Source organism: Pelobates fuscus, chromosome 4 (assembly GCF_036172605.1).
Source record: "Pelobates fuscus isolate aPelFus1 chromosome 4, aPelFus1.pri, whole genome shotgun sequence".
Classification (NCBI taxonomy): Eukaryota; Metazoa; Chordata; class Amphibia; order Anura; family Pelobatidae; genus Pelobates; species Pelobates fuscus.
Window position 1 is genome coordinate 349,168,930 of NC_086320.1, and position 18,056 is coordinate 349,186,985.

The following is an 18,056-nucleotide window of genomic DNA, read 5'->3' on the forward strand; positions in this document are numbered from 1 at the left end:
TTTTTGACTGTAATATAATAGCAGTCAGTTTCCTTCACACGTGTGCGTTTCAGGGCCTGCCAGGGCACAGTGTCACACCATTGCAACTCATATCTGGTATAACAATATACAGTGTACATTTAAAAAAAAAATGTTTTCGACTGTAATAGATTGAATTGCAGTTAATTGTCTGCAAGCGTGTGTGTCAGGACTACAGTGTCTACTCTGTCAACTTCTGCCAGTGCACAGTGCCACCCATACCTGTTGTCACAGTAGCTTGCACGCATAGTACCACTAATCGCAAAAAAAATTACAGGCAGAGGCAGGCCACCCCGCAGGGGCCGTTGTGGTCGTGGTACTGTGATTCCCTTTGGCCCTAGAATAATGCCCAGTGTTCAGAGGCCACGTACCCTGAACTCGAAAAGTTCTGAGGACATAGTTGACTGGCTAACACAGGACACCCAATCTTCTACAGCTTCCGCTCGGAACCTTGACGCACCATCCTCCTCAAGCTTAGCTTCGGGCACCTCTCAAGTTACCACTCGCCCGCCTGCCGCCACCACCAACACTAGCACCACAGCCGCTTCACTTGATCTGTCAGTGGAGTTGTTTACACATCAGTTGGAAGAAATGAGTGATGCGCAACCATTATTGCCAGAGGATGTAGATAACAGGGATATGTCTCAGTCAGGCAGCATTACACACATGGACGTACGGTGTGATGATGATGATGTTGTCATCAGTGAGGACAAGGAATGGGACATGGCTAGCTTGGCATCTAACCTTGTGCAAATGGGGAGTTTGCGGTTGTGCAAATGGACTGTTTGCGGTTGTTTGCGGTGCGTTAAACGGGGAGTTTGGTCTGTCACTGTGAAGCGGGCGTAACCCTTACACTACCTGATCGATACAACATCATACCTGATGGTTTAAAGCACGTTATTCCAAACAATTTAGGAATGTTAGGTGATTTATGCCCTTCATGGATTAAAACCAGACTCTGCATCAACTATGTAATTTTCCATGGGAGTTTTGCCATGGATCCCCCTCCGGCAGTCCAGGTGTTAGTCCCCTTGAAACAACTTTTCCATCACTATTGTGGCCAGAAAGAGTCCCTGTGGGTTTTAAAATTCACCTGTCTATTGAAGTCTATGGCGGTTCGTGAACATTTGCGGAAGTTCGCGTTCGCCGTTTGCGAACGGAAAATTTTATGTTCGTGACATCTCTAATAGAAAGGCATTATAAATTTGTGGCGCTATTTCAAAAGACTCTGTGCTCTGATAAGATCATATATCAATTGGTAACCAATATATCTATTTATTTAATAGAGTCACAAATACATAAAAGTAAACTTAACCACCAGTGCAAATACAGTATGCCTCTAACAAACAAGCAAAAATAAATTAGGCTTTTTGGCATACTCACAATGAGCAGTCTTTTAAAATGGCTAGATTGTTACAGTTTTGTTGGCGCTGTCAAAACAACATAACATTTTGAAAAGCAAAAATATTATAAACAGATATAGTGTAGTACATAAATAAAATGACCCATCAGGGGCGCTGTTTCAGAAAATAAATAGGGAAACACAGATCTGTTGCAATATCTTCCCTTTGAGATGCTGCATCACTCATAACATACGCTATTATTCAAATGTTTCCCAAAAATTAGGATAACAAAGAATTATTAAAAGAGACACACAGTCACTATTCCATTCATAGAAGAAACAGAATGGCAGTGGGGACGAGGGTTTAGCTTTGAAGTGTGAATCTACTAAACGATGAACTTTCAACTCTGTCGTAGCGTAGATTGAACCCTGCTACTTTTCATTTCAAGCTGTCACTTTGTCGAGTGACTTTCTGACACATTCTGCTCCCTTTGCAATGCAGCCTCTCATCGGTACTGCCTTCTTATTGACAGGAGCAAACACGGGGCTTTTAAACTCTCTTAGGCTACAATTCTTGCTGCATATACAATTGTTCTCTCCTCACTGGGGAAAGATACAATAGGTGTATGCATGTGTAATAAAGAGACAAGCAGTGCTTCCTTACTGAAAATATATACCCTTTATGATACATGAAACTCCAAAGTAAAGTTAACTTTGATTCCATGGTTGTGAAATATTTATATGCTAGCTAAGCATCTGTTGTTTAAAATAAATGTGATGCTAACCCTGATGCTCAATTTATGCGTGCTGTTGTGGCACATGATATATGCCTGTAACCACCTCTGCACAGAAAAATAAAGAATTAAAAAAAAAAAAAAAAAAAATGTTATGCTAATATTTTTTTCAATGAAAAAGTGCTCAGTAGTAAAGGGGTTAAGAACCAACATGTCATTTTTGAAGGACAGATAAACTTTGAGTGACAGATTTATTTTTCCTAAAGATGCACCTTAAACGAGCATTTCCGAATAGGACCTATATTTTATATTCCATACACATGGTTAAACAATATTAAGTAATAACTGTAACCTTATTACTAACACACTACGCTTTAGAACTGTGTGCAAACAGGCTCTTTAAATAGAAGCCTTTGCCCAAGCCCTGAATAAGGTGCAGGTGTATGTGTGCTTCTCATTCAATAAGTACCATAATGCAAACAAGGAAGAAAATGTGTGCTAACAATACACAAGGATCTTTAATGGTTAATACAGTGGCTGCTTTTCAATTATTATTTATTTTAAATATCTTTAAACCAGGAAAAGGGTAAATTGTAAAACAAATCTCATTTCAAGTGAGCTGTATAAATATCAGAAGAGATAGGTGCAGATACAATTATATTTATAGTTACCCACTCACTAAAACTGGGATGGCTTGTTCAAAGCAAACAGCATACAAAAGAATGATAGCGGGACATGGAAAGTGTTTACACAGTGCAGCCTGATAATGGATGGATGCTGCCGACATTAAAATCTTGTTTGGTGTGTTATTGTTTGAATGGGACTCTCGTATTGTAATTGTGATTTCTTCATACTAAAAATGAATCAGTATTGATCAGGCCAAGCAGTGTGTCATACATTAGAAATTAGTTTTAATTGCTTTTTTGGTGGGGTTGAGATTGTAAATTTTGCTTGTGATATTTTATGTTTGGGAAATATTCATATATGTTATTTATAGTTTAATGCAAATAATAAAGAAATACATTAAATGGTTAACAGTAGATTAATCTATGGATGTGTCTTATTCTTGTGTTTCATTTGAAGCCACTTTTCATGATCATTTTGATACTGCAGTAAATGGGGGTATGAGGACATTTGCAACACTGAAAATTAGAAAATATAAATATAACAAAGGCTTGGCACTCACCTTTAAAATATAAAGACAGATGTTTTTACCTCGGTGCTATCCGCGTTTAGTAGATAATCCAAAATAAAAAGGGTGCACCCCAAGGGAATTTAGTGAATAAACTTGATATAATTTATTGCATGTTAGCAAAAGATACACACAGTCCCGATCCCTATACGGGTCTTTCTCAAGATCTTGAGAACGACCCATATAGGGGTTGAAACGTCGATCGGGACTATGTGTATCTTTTTCGTTTATATGAAATAAATTATATCAAGTTCATTCACTTAAATTCCCTTGGGGTGCACCCTTTTTATTTGGGATTATATATATATTTGTTGGGCTCTCCCTAAACTAAAAGGGTAATCCAGATGCGGTCCCCGTGCTCCCTGTGTCTAGAGGGGAATCAGCTACATTTCCCTGGTGAAGCCCAAAGGAGGCAGAAACAATCTTCCAGGGTTACTGCATCTCTCGTGCAGAGAGGACATGCCGGTAGTTTGGTCCTGGACTGCCCTTATGAGTGGGACCAGTCTGATATGCAAATAGTTTAGGTTCTCTTTTTAATGGCACAAGTGAACAAAAACATTTAAAAAGCTGAGCAAATACTAATCTAAGGGCACGCTACTGGTTTTCTCTAAGCTTTTGCCTCAGGGTTCTCATACTCTCTGTTTTTCAAAAAAATGTGAAGTCCTACGCATGTACTCATCCAAGCTATATTATGCTTGGCAGGACTAAAATTCTACTTGCCAGAGAAAATGTTCACTTGACATTGTCTAGTAGTCATAATATATAGTATGAGGGAGCACACTAGGTCTTACAATTAGTGCAAACATTTATTTATTGTATTTCTAGAAAATACATTAACTGTGTATATATATATTTTCTATAAATACAATAAATATTTTTTTGCACTAATTTTAAGACCTAGTGTGCTCCCTCATACATTTTTTGACTATGGATTAACGCAGGATTTGCACCTAGGCAAGCATGAAAATGAGTCCTGCATGTTAAATTGATAAAGTAAAGGAATGTAAACTAATTAAAAATAACAACAACAAACTAACAGGGTGATGATTTCATTTTTGTGTACTGGTTCTCAAAGGCATGGATGATGAAGGTGCAATGATTGATACATCACCACATTGTGTTAAAGTTACAAATAACAAAAAATAAAATAGCAATTTTAATTTCGATAGCTCAGCTTTTATTCCCGTCAGAATGGGTTAGAAACACATTGATAAGGTGATCCCATGAGGTAATTTTGGGAAAGGGGACACTGCACTAATGTGTGTAATCTTAAAAAGAAAACATGTTCAGAAAATGTTGGGCTCTCAAACACCAGACCCTTCCCCCAAAAAAGGTTGTCTGGTAGTATCACTGCGTCTAATTGCAGTCTCGACCTCCAAATTAAGGAAGAATCCTAGTTTTTTGATCAAGAACAAAATAAAATAAAACCAAAAATTGCTGTATGGGGGGCGGAGCCTGGAGTCTAAATGGAGAAGTCGCTATTTTCCAGAGCGCCGGAGAAAAAACGACTAAATCGGCCAAAATACTCAGAACCCGACAAAAATCATAAATCCTACCGAGGGTGCTGGCTCCAACGCAGCTTGCTGAACCAACAGATGCCTTTTTTTTCAACCCCGGGCAGAAAAACCCGAAAACGAGGCCCCAGGGCCTACCTCGGGAGCGGACACGCGTCTGAACTCTCTTGGGGATTCAGCCCGCATTACACACCGGACTACTCCGAAATCACCGAGGCGAGTGAGATGGGGCGCAGATCGCAAAAGCAGCCCCCACACGATCCGAAAACGCAGCGCGACATAAGCTTAATGCTGCAGACCCCACCTTCACCAGTAAACCTGGCACCGCCGGCCTGTCCATTAGAGGGAGACCACACAGACAACCTCCCCTCTAATACTCACCCTGCAAAGGCAATGCTGAGAGCAGGAGACCACACTGACACTCTCCCCTCCACTACTCACCCTCCGGAGGCAATGCCGAAGGCAGGAGACCACACACCCGCCTCCAAAAGCGACATCCAAGAAATGCTCACGAGCTTGCAGGACAACCTTAAAAGCATGTGGGAGAGAGATCTGGCAGTACTCACCGCAGAAGTACAGTCTGTGACAGCCTGCACACAAGCAACAGAAACAGGCCTGGCAGACTTGAAGCAGGACCTACAAACCCTTGGGGAAACTGTACTAACCCTGAAAACCTCACAGGCCTTGATGGCCAGGCAACTCAATATAATCGACGACAGGGGCAGGAGGAAAAACATAAAAATATGGGGAGTCCAAGAAAACCTGCAACTGGAAGAGCTGCCCCACTTCGTCAGGCGCCTGGTGGCAACAATCCTGCCATCCAAGCAAGCCAAGCAGTTTATGTTTGATGGCGTATACAGGATAGCAAAATCACCCAAGGCCCCCACGTCAGCGCCACGAGATGTTATCCTGCGCTGCTGCACTATGACCGATAAGCTGGGATTAATGGCAGCATTTCGAGGACAAACCCCCTTCGAGTTTGAAAACTGCCAACTTTCCCTATTCCAAGACCTGAGCAGAGACACACTCTTATGGCGCAAGACCATGAGACCACTCACCGCAACCCTCCAGGAAGCAGGTATCAACTACCAGTGGGCGACACCACAGACTTCATGGATAACTAAAGAGGGAAAACATTACAAAATCTCGGACCCCGCAGAAGGACCGGCACTGCTGAACACATTGGGACTAAAGAACCAACGCACAAATGTAACCTCAGGCCCCAGGCAGAGGACAGCGAGGAGCGGAAAAGCCCCTGACCACGGGGAAATACAAGAAGCGATGACCTAACTTGAAGCCAACTTCAATCAACCCCGGTTGAAAAATGGGACATTTCTAGTTCTACAGGAAATCCCACTATACCTCAGACTGTCCAAACCATAACCAAGAGATGGGTAACACACACTCCGGAGCTCGAACACCCCTCTTACCCCTCCCCCAGCCCCTGGGTTACAGGGGAAGAGCAATCAATGGAGCCCACATATCACCCAAGCGATCCCGCACTCACTAACGCCTCACATTAGCAAAGCCATAGTCAGACAGTATGGATAGGCTTCCTCCACAGGCTCCGCAACGGGCATATACGGACTAGCCATACCCTTTATAGCATGGATCTAACACACACAACTAGACCACCCACGAATAGACCTACACCAGCGAATCACCACATGACGGAAGCCTACACGACCACTCCATGGGAGCACACACTAAGCCCTGTACCACACACAGGGAAATACCCCAGGAATATCGCCTGGTAGAGGACACTAACAAAAAACAGCCTCACTAGACCCGATACCCACTACCCACCAAAACAAACCAGGCCAAGTTAGTGGTGACAACATCTACAGAGTGACACACACACTCCTCCTAGATAGCGACTACATACCGCTACAACCCACCAGCCCTGCCATAACTAAAAACATGTAACCAATTGTATCTTGAATATACTCTAACTGTACCATGTTATACCGTTGATATGCCATTGTGGCAAAAGTTTGTAAAAGCAATAAATTTCGCACAGAAAATAAAGAATTAAAAAAAATAAAAAATAAATTGGACCAAAAGGTCCAGGAAAAATGTCCCCAATATTTTTAGCATCACAGTAAGACAAAAAGGAAATAGTCTACGGACACACAATGTTGAGTAGACATGTTTCTATCATTAAAATATATTTGCTTTGCCCTATATCAATAATGTGATCACTTTGTTAGATGATGGCTGTAAGCATTTCATAATAAGTGTTATATACTCATTATAATGGTGTGGCAAATATTTCCTATGAGCAAACGCAAACAACTTGCACCTGGTCTGTGTGAAAGACACATTAGCTATAGAAATGAGAAATAATCAAAGCAAATGAAAAATCCGAGTTGCCATAAACACTGCATGGTTAACACTTGATGACTATAAAAATGGTTTATAAAACAGTCGTGTTTCAATGAACCACAACAGCCAGCACTTGTAGAAAACAGTAACTCTTGTTAAGTGCTTTTCCCATCACTTGGGATAATCTAGATTAACATATTCATTAGGCTGGTAGGATGCGGAAAGCATGTCTTGCCAATGAACAATTCATTAATGCAAGGCAGCTTGATCCTGTCACCAATTTACCAACAATAAATTGTATTGATGAGCATATTTAACATGGGCCATCACTACTTTTTCAAAGCCGAGTTGGGATGCCTGCAAATGTGAGTGGGTGGAACAAAAGGAATCAGCAAGTCTGTGGAACACCAGCAATTCACAATCCCAAGACACTAGGGAAAAAAACGAAGAAAAAAAACAAACAAACTTCAGAGGAATAAACTGGGCAGTGATAAAAGACTAATCCGGCACCTGTGTATTTCAGAGATGCTACATGCTCCTTTTTTTAAGGCTCTGTGGATTATCTAACCGAAGATATAAAAAAAGAGATGGTAACTAACAACACAGTGATTCAGTTTCCATTTACTAAATAAAAGATTTAATTGCTTTATTCATTCCATAAAAATAAAGAAAACATGACTTAATGGTATTACAAACTTGGAATCCATTTATAGTTTATAGATTGAAAACAAATGGACTTGGGCAGGTTGTTATTTGTAGAAATTTGTTTCAAAATAATTAATGATCTACCATATATACCATCCAGCAGTCTATACACCTGCATATCGATCTACCTCCATATTCACATATTCATCCGATCACTTAAATGAAGGCAAGGCATAAACCAGGCCATCCCCACCCACCATGTGTTCTGTCAATATTTTGTACAATAAATATATCACGTTTTGTCAATAGTGATACTGATTGGTGCTCAAAGCTTGCCTGAGGAAGGACATGATTAACAATGCAAAATGCATACAAACACTGTTCAGACACTAACTTTTAACAAGGATTTTTGTGATTCTACAAGGAATTTTGGACAAGTTGCAAACCCAGACCCTAGACATCATCCCAAAGCTAAGCTATAACTTAAAAAAATAAATAAAATAAGAAACAGGAGGCATGCAGGAGAGGCTCCTGAGGGACTCAGCCTTCTAAGCTGACATTTGCGGATCATACGCCAAATCTGAGGCCAAAAATTGCAACATAGTGGACCAGTGGTTGCAGGTGCTGCAGCGGACTTCAAAATCGGGAGTTTTTAGCGCCCATGAGGGCGACAGGAAACTTTGAAGTCTTCGGCCTACTCGGAAGAAGGAGCGGGACAGACGGCCACCCAGATTTTCTTCCCTGGCTTCCACATACGGGCTCTCTGAAGCGCTTGCTGCCCCTCTCCCCCCTTTGGACCGGTGGGGGTTATCCCGGTCTTCACTGGAGCATCCAAAGAAGCAGGGAGGAAACAAAATCCGGCAATTGGAATTTAAAATAGCGGCCCGCGTGCTGTCGCCCTAGGGACGAAGAGGAAAGACCTCTGCTCTAGGGGCTGGGCTGCAGCGGCCCCCTACACCATGACTTTGATAGTCCAACAGAAGGACCCTCGGCTGCTCACACCTACTTCCCAGCACCAACGTACAAGCGTCCACTCACCTGGGCCTCAAACCTTGAAGAGACGAAACCCTACATTATTGCCTGACACCCGGGAGGAGCACCCCTTGCAGGAATTCAGATGTCGGCTCCTGATAGCGCTAGACCAAGGGCGCAAAAGATGGGCCTGTGCTGTGACTTGGGACTGGTCAAACAGAACAGGCCAGGTTTGCCGTTATGCTGGGAATACATCACTAATAGGCTTAACCAAACCAGGGGTCAGGGGGGTGCTGAGGGGCCATTCAGCTCAGCTTACATGTATATAAAGCCCTTAGCATGATCCGAGAAGTGCTCAGTACTTGCTGTGGGGGGCTCCAGTGGATTTTACTAGTCGAAGTAATCAGCTCATTTAACTTGTCTCAAAAAGCTATTGCTGACAATGCCAATGAATATGATCTGCCCTAATGCCTTTTATCTGTGACTCTCACTTCTATGCATTAACCTACTCTTGTTCTCATATATTCAAACTAAGCAGTTTGTTGCATGAATCCCCAAGCATATGCTCCCTGGAGGACATTTAATCTTGTGTTATTATTTGTGTTGTCACTAGATTCAGCTTAGTTCTTATCAGATTGTTTGGTCTACCATTTGACATTCACTAATTTACCATGTCTTTACAGAAAACAGTGCAACTTTTCTTGACATTGTATATCACATCTCTGTGCTTTCTACTGCAGTCAACCTTTCCAATGTTCATGCAAGCCTGTATGCCTAACTTTGCACTGCAAAAAAAAAAAAGAGTAAAAAAAAAAAAAAAAAAAAGGGAATCATGACATGTCACACATGTCATGTGTCCTTAAGGGGTTAAGAAGAAAGCCTGGTATTACTCAATTAACTGTATCTGACAATATGTTCACACATAAATATAACGTATGTATTCTGTTGGCAATTTATAAATCTGTATTTTCAAACACAGCAACAGAATCCTTACAAATATCCAAGGGGTCTGTGAGCATGTCTTTCCTACGGTCACACCAGAAATGGGTTCTAAAATAGATATTTGTCTCTAATAATTAACCTGAACCTGTTTACAGTTCTACAGGAAATACAATAATATCTCTAATAAATCATTTGTATAATGACAAAAAAATAAATAATAAATACAAAATAAAAATAAAATAAGAAACACAAAATAACCTCCTTAACTACATTAGAGAAAGTTTCCAACTCTGTGATTATTTCATTAATTTTGTAACGAATGCAATACACTGATTAGTGAACTAACCGAATAGAATGTAAGAGGATAAGTATTTATTTCATTAGAATGCTGACGTGAAGTGCCAGAATGACCAGGCAAACACTAATGCAGTGGTGGAGTTGTCCTACCTACTAATTCAGATCAGATCAGTATCTGCACTTTTCCAGTACTTTATAATACCCTGGTTATCACACTTTATGGTTTGTATATTCTAAGTAGAATTTAACAAAATTAAGTTTAGTTTGTTTGATTTATAAAGTGTATAAAATGGTTGATATAGTTAACATTAATACATTTTAGCCTTTTGTTAAAAAAATGTACAGAGTGCACAGCCCAACATAAACTACAAATTTGATATTGCATTTGATAAAACTATTTATAGTATATTCTTTATCTTGTATATTACCTCTAGTTCTAAACATTATATTATTCCCCCTGGACACATAAAATCACATTTTACATCCTTTTCTCACACATGGGTACATACATTTCATATTAAAATGTACTGTCTACTTGTAGTTTTAAGATTCCTGAGTTTTCTGAGGGCTAAACAGTTTTAATTGTAGTATTTCTTCTATACCCAACTCTTGGTTTATCCCCCATTACTGCCTTCAAGAACTGTTAGAATCTTAAACTCCCTTTCCATATTTTATAATATTGCAATTTCTTTTGATTCTCATATACTAGATTTTATTCATCTTTTATGGTGATTGCTCCTGGTATCCACACCACTATGTCACAGTACCCCAATACGAACTGCTTAGATTACTTCCAGAGGCACTCTTCAAATGTTTCCTCTGGTCACATCAGAAGGGGCACCTATAGTGGACGGGTGGGGTCTCAACTCAAAGGGATCTGGTCTGGATTCCAAATTAACATAGAAAAAGGGGAATTGGGGGAACACCCAGAAAAAGCATGTCTCAGTAGTGGTGCTGATGTAAAGACCGCAATTTATACAAAATACAGATTAAGGAACAGATTTCTTTTGAGTTGAGCACTCCACCCTTCCACTAAAGGTGCCTCTTTAGAGGGGATCACAGGAAAGCAATGAATTTGAGAAGAGTCTCCGTTTAAACAGTAAGTATTGCAGTTGGCATGTTAATCTACCATATTAAAATTAGTGTAGGACCCTTCGATATTGTGGTACTGTAACGTAGTGGTGGGCTTAGCACAATATGGCCATATGGTGGAACTGAAACCCTGTATATTTTTGCTAAGATAGGTGATTTTAAGTTGCCTTGTAAAAATTAAAACTATTTTTGGAGTTTTTTTGTGCGCGCTGTTCCTTAGTCTGTGTTTTGTATATATTTTGGTCTTTGCGGCAGCACCACTACCGAAGAATACATGTTCTGGGTGTCCCCCCAATGTCGCTTTATTCATTTTGAAATACAACAGTTCAGGAAGTATTAATAAGACATGTTTTCTCTAAGGGTTTCTTTTCAGCGTTAAACATTTATCTGAAGAAACATAGAATTCCCTAAAGATAACACAAAGTGCTTGTACGGAGTGACAAGTGCAAAAGACACACAAAATGGCACAAGTTCCCTTTCAGCAATTCTTGAAAAAGATATATTTAGAAAATAAACTCTGGATCCATATCACGGCTTGCTTTTTGCATGTAGCATTCCAGCTGGGACAAGCACAAGCTGCCACACTAATGCAAATGCTCCACAAGTCTAGTCTCACCAGCCGCACACTCTAACGTAACATTGCTGCAAATGTTCTCATAACCCACACATTTATATGTTAAAGCATTTTAATTTACAAAAAATAACTACCGGTAAGTAACTTCCACAGTAAGAGAAAGAATTGTGTTTTTGTTCAGGGAATACAGATATGCATACATCATAAGTTCTGTTGTACCTGGAAAATCAGCTTAATCATTAAATGATTGGCTTCACTGCATAACAACATTATATGTTATATGATTTGGCAATTGGAAATGCTAATTTACTGGTAACGTATTTATCAGGTAATTCTGCTATCACTTGCTAGCGAATGGTTACATAGCCTGTCTTATCGCAACATGTGCCTAGTTCCCACCAAGTGTCATGATTTCACAAAATAAGTGTGATTAATATAATGGGGTAAACAAGTCTTGTTATAAATACTAGTTCTAAACAATTAAGGTAATTCATTCCTAGATGTTTATATGAAGTATTTGGCTATCACTTGCTATCTGCAGAATGGAGATCCTGATCGTCCATCAAGGAAAATATTGATTAGAGGCACTAGACTGTTAAACTATAGAAAGGCCGGTGAATATTACACCTGTACGCACAATACGTCGTAGCAATATTACAATAATGGCCATTAATTAGGAGCAGCTATTGACAACTTGCTGCTATGGCTCTAGACTAAAGGAAGCGATTGGTGAAGATAACTGAATATCAGCCAACTTGTAGCAGAAATCATAGTTTGAGCAAAAATCGTAAAAATCTCCTTTCCATTATGCTGAGATTTACAAGGGTTTCCAGGAGTTTTATTACAAACGCTAATGTTTCATAATGTCATGTTTAAATAATTGATTTAAATTACTTCCTCATTTTGATCAGGTTTTATTCATTTTTTTCTGCATCTAGCAACAGTAAGAGGACAACGCTCTTTATAGATATTTGTACCATGAGGTTTTTGCGTTGTACTCGGACACATGAGGGTTTGATACCTATGAATTTCACCCAGATATGTGTTTAAAGTGGCAAACATGTTATTTTTTTTATTACTTGATTATTATTTCCGTTCAGTTCATGTTTTGAGTACCCAGGATATGTTTTGGAGCGATAGTCACATAGAAGGAGACAGACAGAAAAATCTTATGGGTCACTGATTAAATTCTGTTACCTTTAAAAATAACGTACCTCTCTTTCTTTTTCAGTAAGTTTTGTTTTCATAATATTTTCTACCTCTTCTTTTTGATGCTGTAGCTGCATATATATAGATAAATAAGAAACATGTTTGTTTTCTGAAGACAATAGTAAAAAAAAAAAATCACAGTTACATAGAGGAAAGGAAAGTTGCTAAGATAAAGCAAACGTAAATAGATTCGGTTATGGTCCAAAATCACAGTTTTCTAATTTTCCTTTTTTACCAAATCGACACATTCGCAATGAAAAAACGTATATAGCACTGACTATATTGGTTCCACCTAAAAGGTCAGTCTAGACCCAAAACAATTAGGAGGTCCCTCACAGAGCGAAAAACAGCAACCCCGAATAACTGCTTTGGCCTCTAGCGTAAAGCTCAGTTGATATCCCTTGACGCACAGTGATCAAGAGGTCTATCTAAATCTAGATCTAAATCTTAATAACCTAACCAAATACGGAATGAGGCCCACCATATAAATGAAGGCTTTTTCATATTACAAAGCCATGTATCAGATTTTTGTGTCATTCATACAGAATTGCAGGGATTCTGAATAACACCTGCTGTCCCATCAGATGCTTACTATTCAGTACGTTAAATGATCGTACATAGTTGTTTTAGTAAAGGTATGTGTCTATAAGCTTTAAATCAGACATGTTAAAATAATAATAATAATAATAAAATAATAATAATAATAATAATAATAATAATAAAAGGACTAGTTCAGTTTGTCAATTCGAGAAACGTGTCTGAACTAAACACATTGAAGATAAAATTCATGTATCATTTTCACTATTGAATAAATTGGAGTATAAAACAAAATGGTTATTGGCAGCAAGAAACCATATGCAATTAATAAAAAAAATCCTGCCACAAACATCAATAGTAATTTAACAGTTATGAACACCAGAACACTTTTTTTTTAAAATAAAACACAATTTCCAAGCAACGGCCTTTTTAACTACCAAAATAAACTCATTTACGCTGAAAATCCATGGATTGTTCTACTGACAAAAAGGGGTCAAATCTTTTTAGAATGTCAGATTGTAAAACAGCGCAACATGCCAAAGTCTTTTTCATTATTTAACTCAATATGATGCCACTCAGTCATTTATGCCCAGCTCCCAGCCCTCACCAGTTGGTTTCACAGAAAGCTCTCATTGTAATCCTGAAGTATCGTTTTTCATGTATTTCTATGACAGAGAGCACAACAATGCACAATGCGAAGTCAAACAAAACAAAATAAGTAAAGTCTTCACCACTTGGCCCAGACTTTGACAAGCGGCATGAAAATGACTCTTTACATATCTAAAGGCGCGTTGATTTTCTGAGAGCAGAACATTCTCTCCCGGACACTGTCATATTCTTTTGCAGCACATGTTAAATATTGAACGCAAGCTGGGTTTTGGTTTTTATGATAAACAACACATTCAGTTTACTGTAACAAAAGCATTTGTACTAATGTGACGTACGGGCAGACAGTAGTCGCATGGCAATTAAAGGAGCTGTGCGATGGGAAGCTGAAGGGTTATATCAAAAGGAACCTGCCGGCTGGCTCCATATGAATACTTCATTGTGTACAAACAGTTCTAATGACCAAATTCACACGAGGCAGATACAGGATAACATACACAATGTATTACATTTACCAAACACATTGCGAAAGTGCGAAATGTTGCGAATCCAGAAGGAATTTCACATTTTTACGGTAAAAAGTAACCAAATCGGACGACTTCTCCAGGTCAGCTATGTTAAGATTTTGAATTCCATTTGAATTTCTAACGATGGGCACTTCAGCGAATGAACATGTCTGTATGTGAGCCTACGTATAAAGCAGAAAGGATGCAGCTCTCTAAAAAGCAACTATTAGAAGTAATGTGACTGTCTTGAGGTAGTTATTCTATTCCTCAATGGTTAGACAGGCTTTGGAACTTGGAAAGTCTTAATAACAATTGCCACTGGAAATAATTACCAACACGAAATCAAACCTTGTGCAATCAGTAACCTTTTCCTACAGATGAATCTTACCTGTAACAGTAAAAAAGAAAACTCTTAGCACAAATCTTAGACAGTTGAAGCTTCTGTAAAACTCTCCAGAATATCTCCAACCACACACACTTAGAAGCAACACTTAGAAGAAGCAACCAAGCTCTATAAGCCAAGCTAATGACAACAACCCTTATATACTCCTAAAATCACCTCCCACTAGGAATGTTTAACACCTGGGTAGGCCTCTGCTTATTAGCAAACAATAGCTAATTTACACAGCAATCAATAGCAAGTAGCTACCTAATCCAATCAAATGCCTTATAATTACCAACAGGAAATCAAACCTTGTGCAATCAGTAACCTTTTCCTACAGATGAATCTTACCTGTAACAGTAAAAAGGAAAACTCTTAGTACAAATCTTAGACAGTTGAAGCTTCTGTAAAACTCTCCAGAATATCTCCAACCACACACACACTTAGAAGCAACACTTAGATGGAGCAACCAAGCTACAACTGGTGTTACATCTTCAGTCTGGCCAGATCTTGAGGAGAAACATTGCCATAAGCAACCATAGTAAGGAGAAACCTAATAGACAATTTTCTATCCAAGAAACTCTTTAATTGACAAAACACCCCAAATACCACCATTTCATTTCAACAAATACCATTAACCTTTGAATTTCAACAGATGGTGAATCCTCATGCTGAGAAATGCTGGTAGATGGCAATAAACAGTTATACAATGTGGATCAACATGGCATGTGCATACACAGATATTAAGAAAGAGAGGTGTAATGCTCTATAAAGCCTTTATGCTTCACACCACATGCTTTGGGGCTCAATATTATTTCATACCTATGGTTAAGTGCTTCTGAGTGGGAGGTTACCCATTGTCACTGCTTTCAATTACTGCAATTCAAATTTTAACGTTATAAAAAACGTTATGTATTATAATCTGTAAACAGTGCATCATTAGTCTTATTGAGTATATTGAACTATATGTTATGCTCGCCAGTGATATATTATTATGCAATACTGCAACACTAAAATAATCGATATTCTAAACAAGTTAATTTGAGTCCAATATATTTACACCACCCAACCCACATTTACAGCAGTATAGTGTTTTCAGATAATAACAAAGGATACATAGAAAGGAGACACAGCTCTCTATATTACCTGTGCAATGGCTGCAGACTTCTCCTCGAGTACCGAGTTCAAATTATCTTGTTCAGAAGACAGCTAAAATGAACAGAAATCAAATCAAGTTCTCAAACAAAAGACACTATGGTATGAGTGCATATAAGGTATAGACATTAATAAAACAGCACTCTCTGCGTGAATATTTACTGGCATGCAAAATAAAATATTCCAGATTCACCCCCTTCATGGACTGCATTAACTGCCTTATTCTCTTCTATTCTGTAATGAGAATACAGTTCAATATAGTGTTTATGCTGCACCCCATCATTGACATCAACTGTAGAAAGTGCAGGAGTGCCTCGACATTAAAGTCTTGTGCATTGCAAACAACATTTTGCAGTAGTTCTGTCTGGTTTGTGGGACACTGCTAAGTTGGTAGCACCCCGACATTGTAAATGTTTCAAACATGTATTATAGGTGTGCACTCCTATAGCGGCTGCAGGTTGAACCACTCTCTCCTAAGTCATATAGGTATGATAAAATGCTGGACGAAGGCAGAGGGCCACAACATGTTTAACAGGGTTCCACATGCAAAACCCACATCTTCCTGGTACATGTAGAATAGATACAGCGCTAACAGAGTGTCCGGTAGCTCAGAGGCAGCAAACACTGAAGGAATGGGTACTTTCAGACCCAAACAATAAGATAAAGCAATAAAAAGAAAAGGAAAAACCTCAGGTTACGCCTAATGATAAGCAAAAGAGTCATACATATGAAATGGTACATACTAGCAAGACAGTTCAAATATTGGAATAATATAAATTATTTATTAAATACTCCAATGATACTACACTATTGGTATCTTCTCTTTGTATTTATTTCCACATATACTGCATGAGACATCGTAACAGTAGATCAAGACCATATCTGTTCACGTTGCCTGCTGTACATGTGTATACACCTACATTTCCTAAAGTAAGGAAAATATCGCTACACACTGTTATATTTGACATAGTAGCTCTCCACTTCTGAGTGCGTTTGTGCTTTTTCTTGCACCAATACACTAATTATATTAACTACTACACTATCAGAGATCTCTCTTTGTGTTTGTCTCCTTACACATCCTACATGATGACCCATTGAGTAAACTCGGCCAGTACTGAAACGGTCTACATGCTCCTGTCTGTACTATAACCTGTAAGAGACTCATTTGGATTATTTTATTAAGAATTAATATTAATCTAATATTTAAATTGTCTTGTTTATATTTGTGACTGGTTTGCTTATCATTTTTTCTTTTCTCTTATTGCCACATTTTCCTGGTGCTGGGGTGGTTATCAGCTGGATAGTAACGGTGGTCTGACAGGTAAAGAAAGTATAGATATGATTGTAGTAGATTGGTTCGATCTTCTGACGTTTTAATCTACACAGTCTACACAGACAGCTGACAGTATGGTGTTTGTTACACAGGAGAAGGAGCATCAGATCCTGAGATATCTTTGATTTTCCATTAATGCTCAGAAGAGGAATTATCCAGATATTATGGAAGTCATGAAAAGTTCCAGTATTTCTTACAATGATAAATTGAATGGATTTTCCGCTATGGCATCATTTAATTAACATGGATTATAGGCATATTTGTAAATGTCAACATCATTATAAATATTTTGTCAAATACTATGCTAAAAGCTCGACATAGATCACAATATATTTGATTACAAAACTCTAGGAGAATGTTAAGAATCTGTCTTTTCATTGTGCAAACATAGTATAATTTCAAGTTTCACTGTGCTTTAATAATCAAGCACTATGGTCTATTGTAATGCATCTAAAATGTTAAAGATTTAATACAACACTGATTCTGTTTACTCCTTTGCAAAATGGTATAAACACGACTATTTGTTTTTTAGTAGAAACACCACTTCAATGGACTTTGAAGATTACATCTCACTTTGATAAGCTGCTTGTCATCTTTTCATTGCCTTCAAATGAGCCATCAATCTGAACATACAAAACCGTTTTGTTCCCAGTTCTTTCGGCAAGTTTTCTTGCAATTTGA

General features: G+C 38.6%; 1 protein-coding gene across 1 annotated transcript in view; it reads right to left on the reverse strand.

The window, feature by feature from the left end:
- C4H10orf67 (chromosome 4 C10orf67 homolog) overlaps positions 1–18,056 on the reverse strand; it is a 115,927-nt gene that overhangs the window by 53,207 nt on the left and 44,664 nt on the right. Inside the window, exons 8-9 of the mRNA XM_063450790.1 lie at positions 16,034–16,096; positions 12,862–12,927 (exon numbers count right to left, since the gene is read on the reverse strand). Of these exons, the coding sequence (XP_063306860.1) occupies positions 12,862–12,927; positions 16,034–16,096 (129 nt within the window). The remainder of the gene's footprint in view (positions 1–12,861; positions 12,928–16,033; positions 16,097–18,056) is intronic.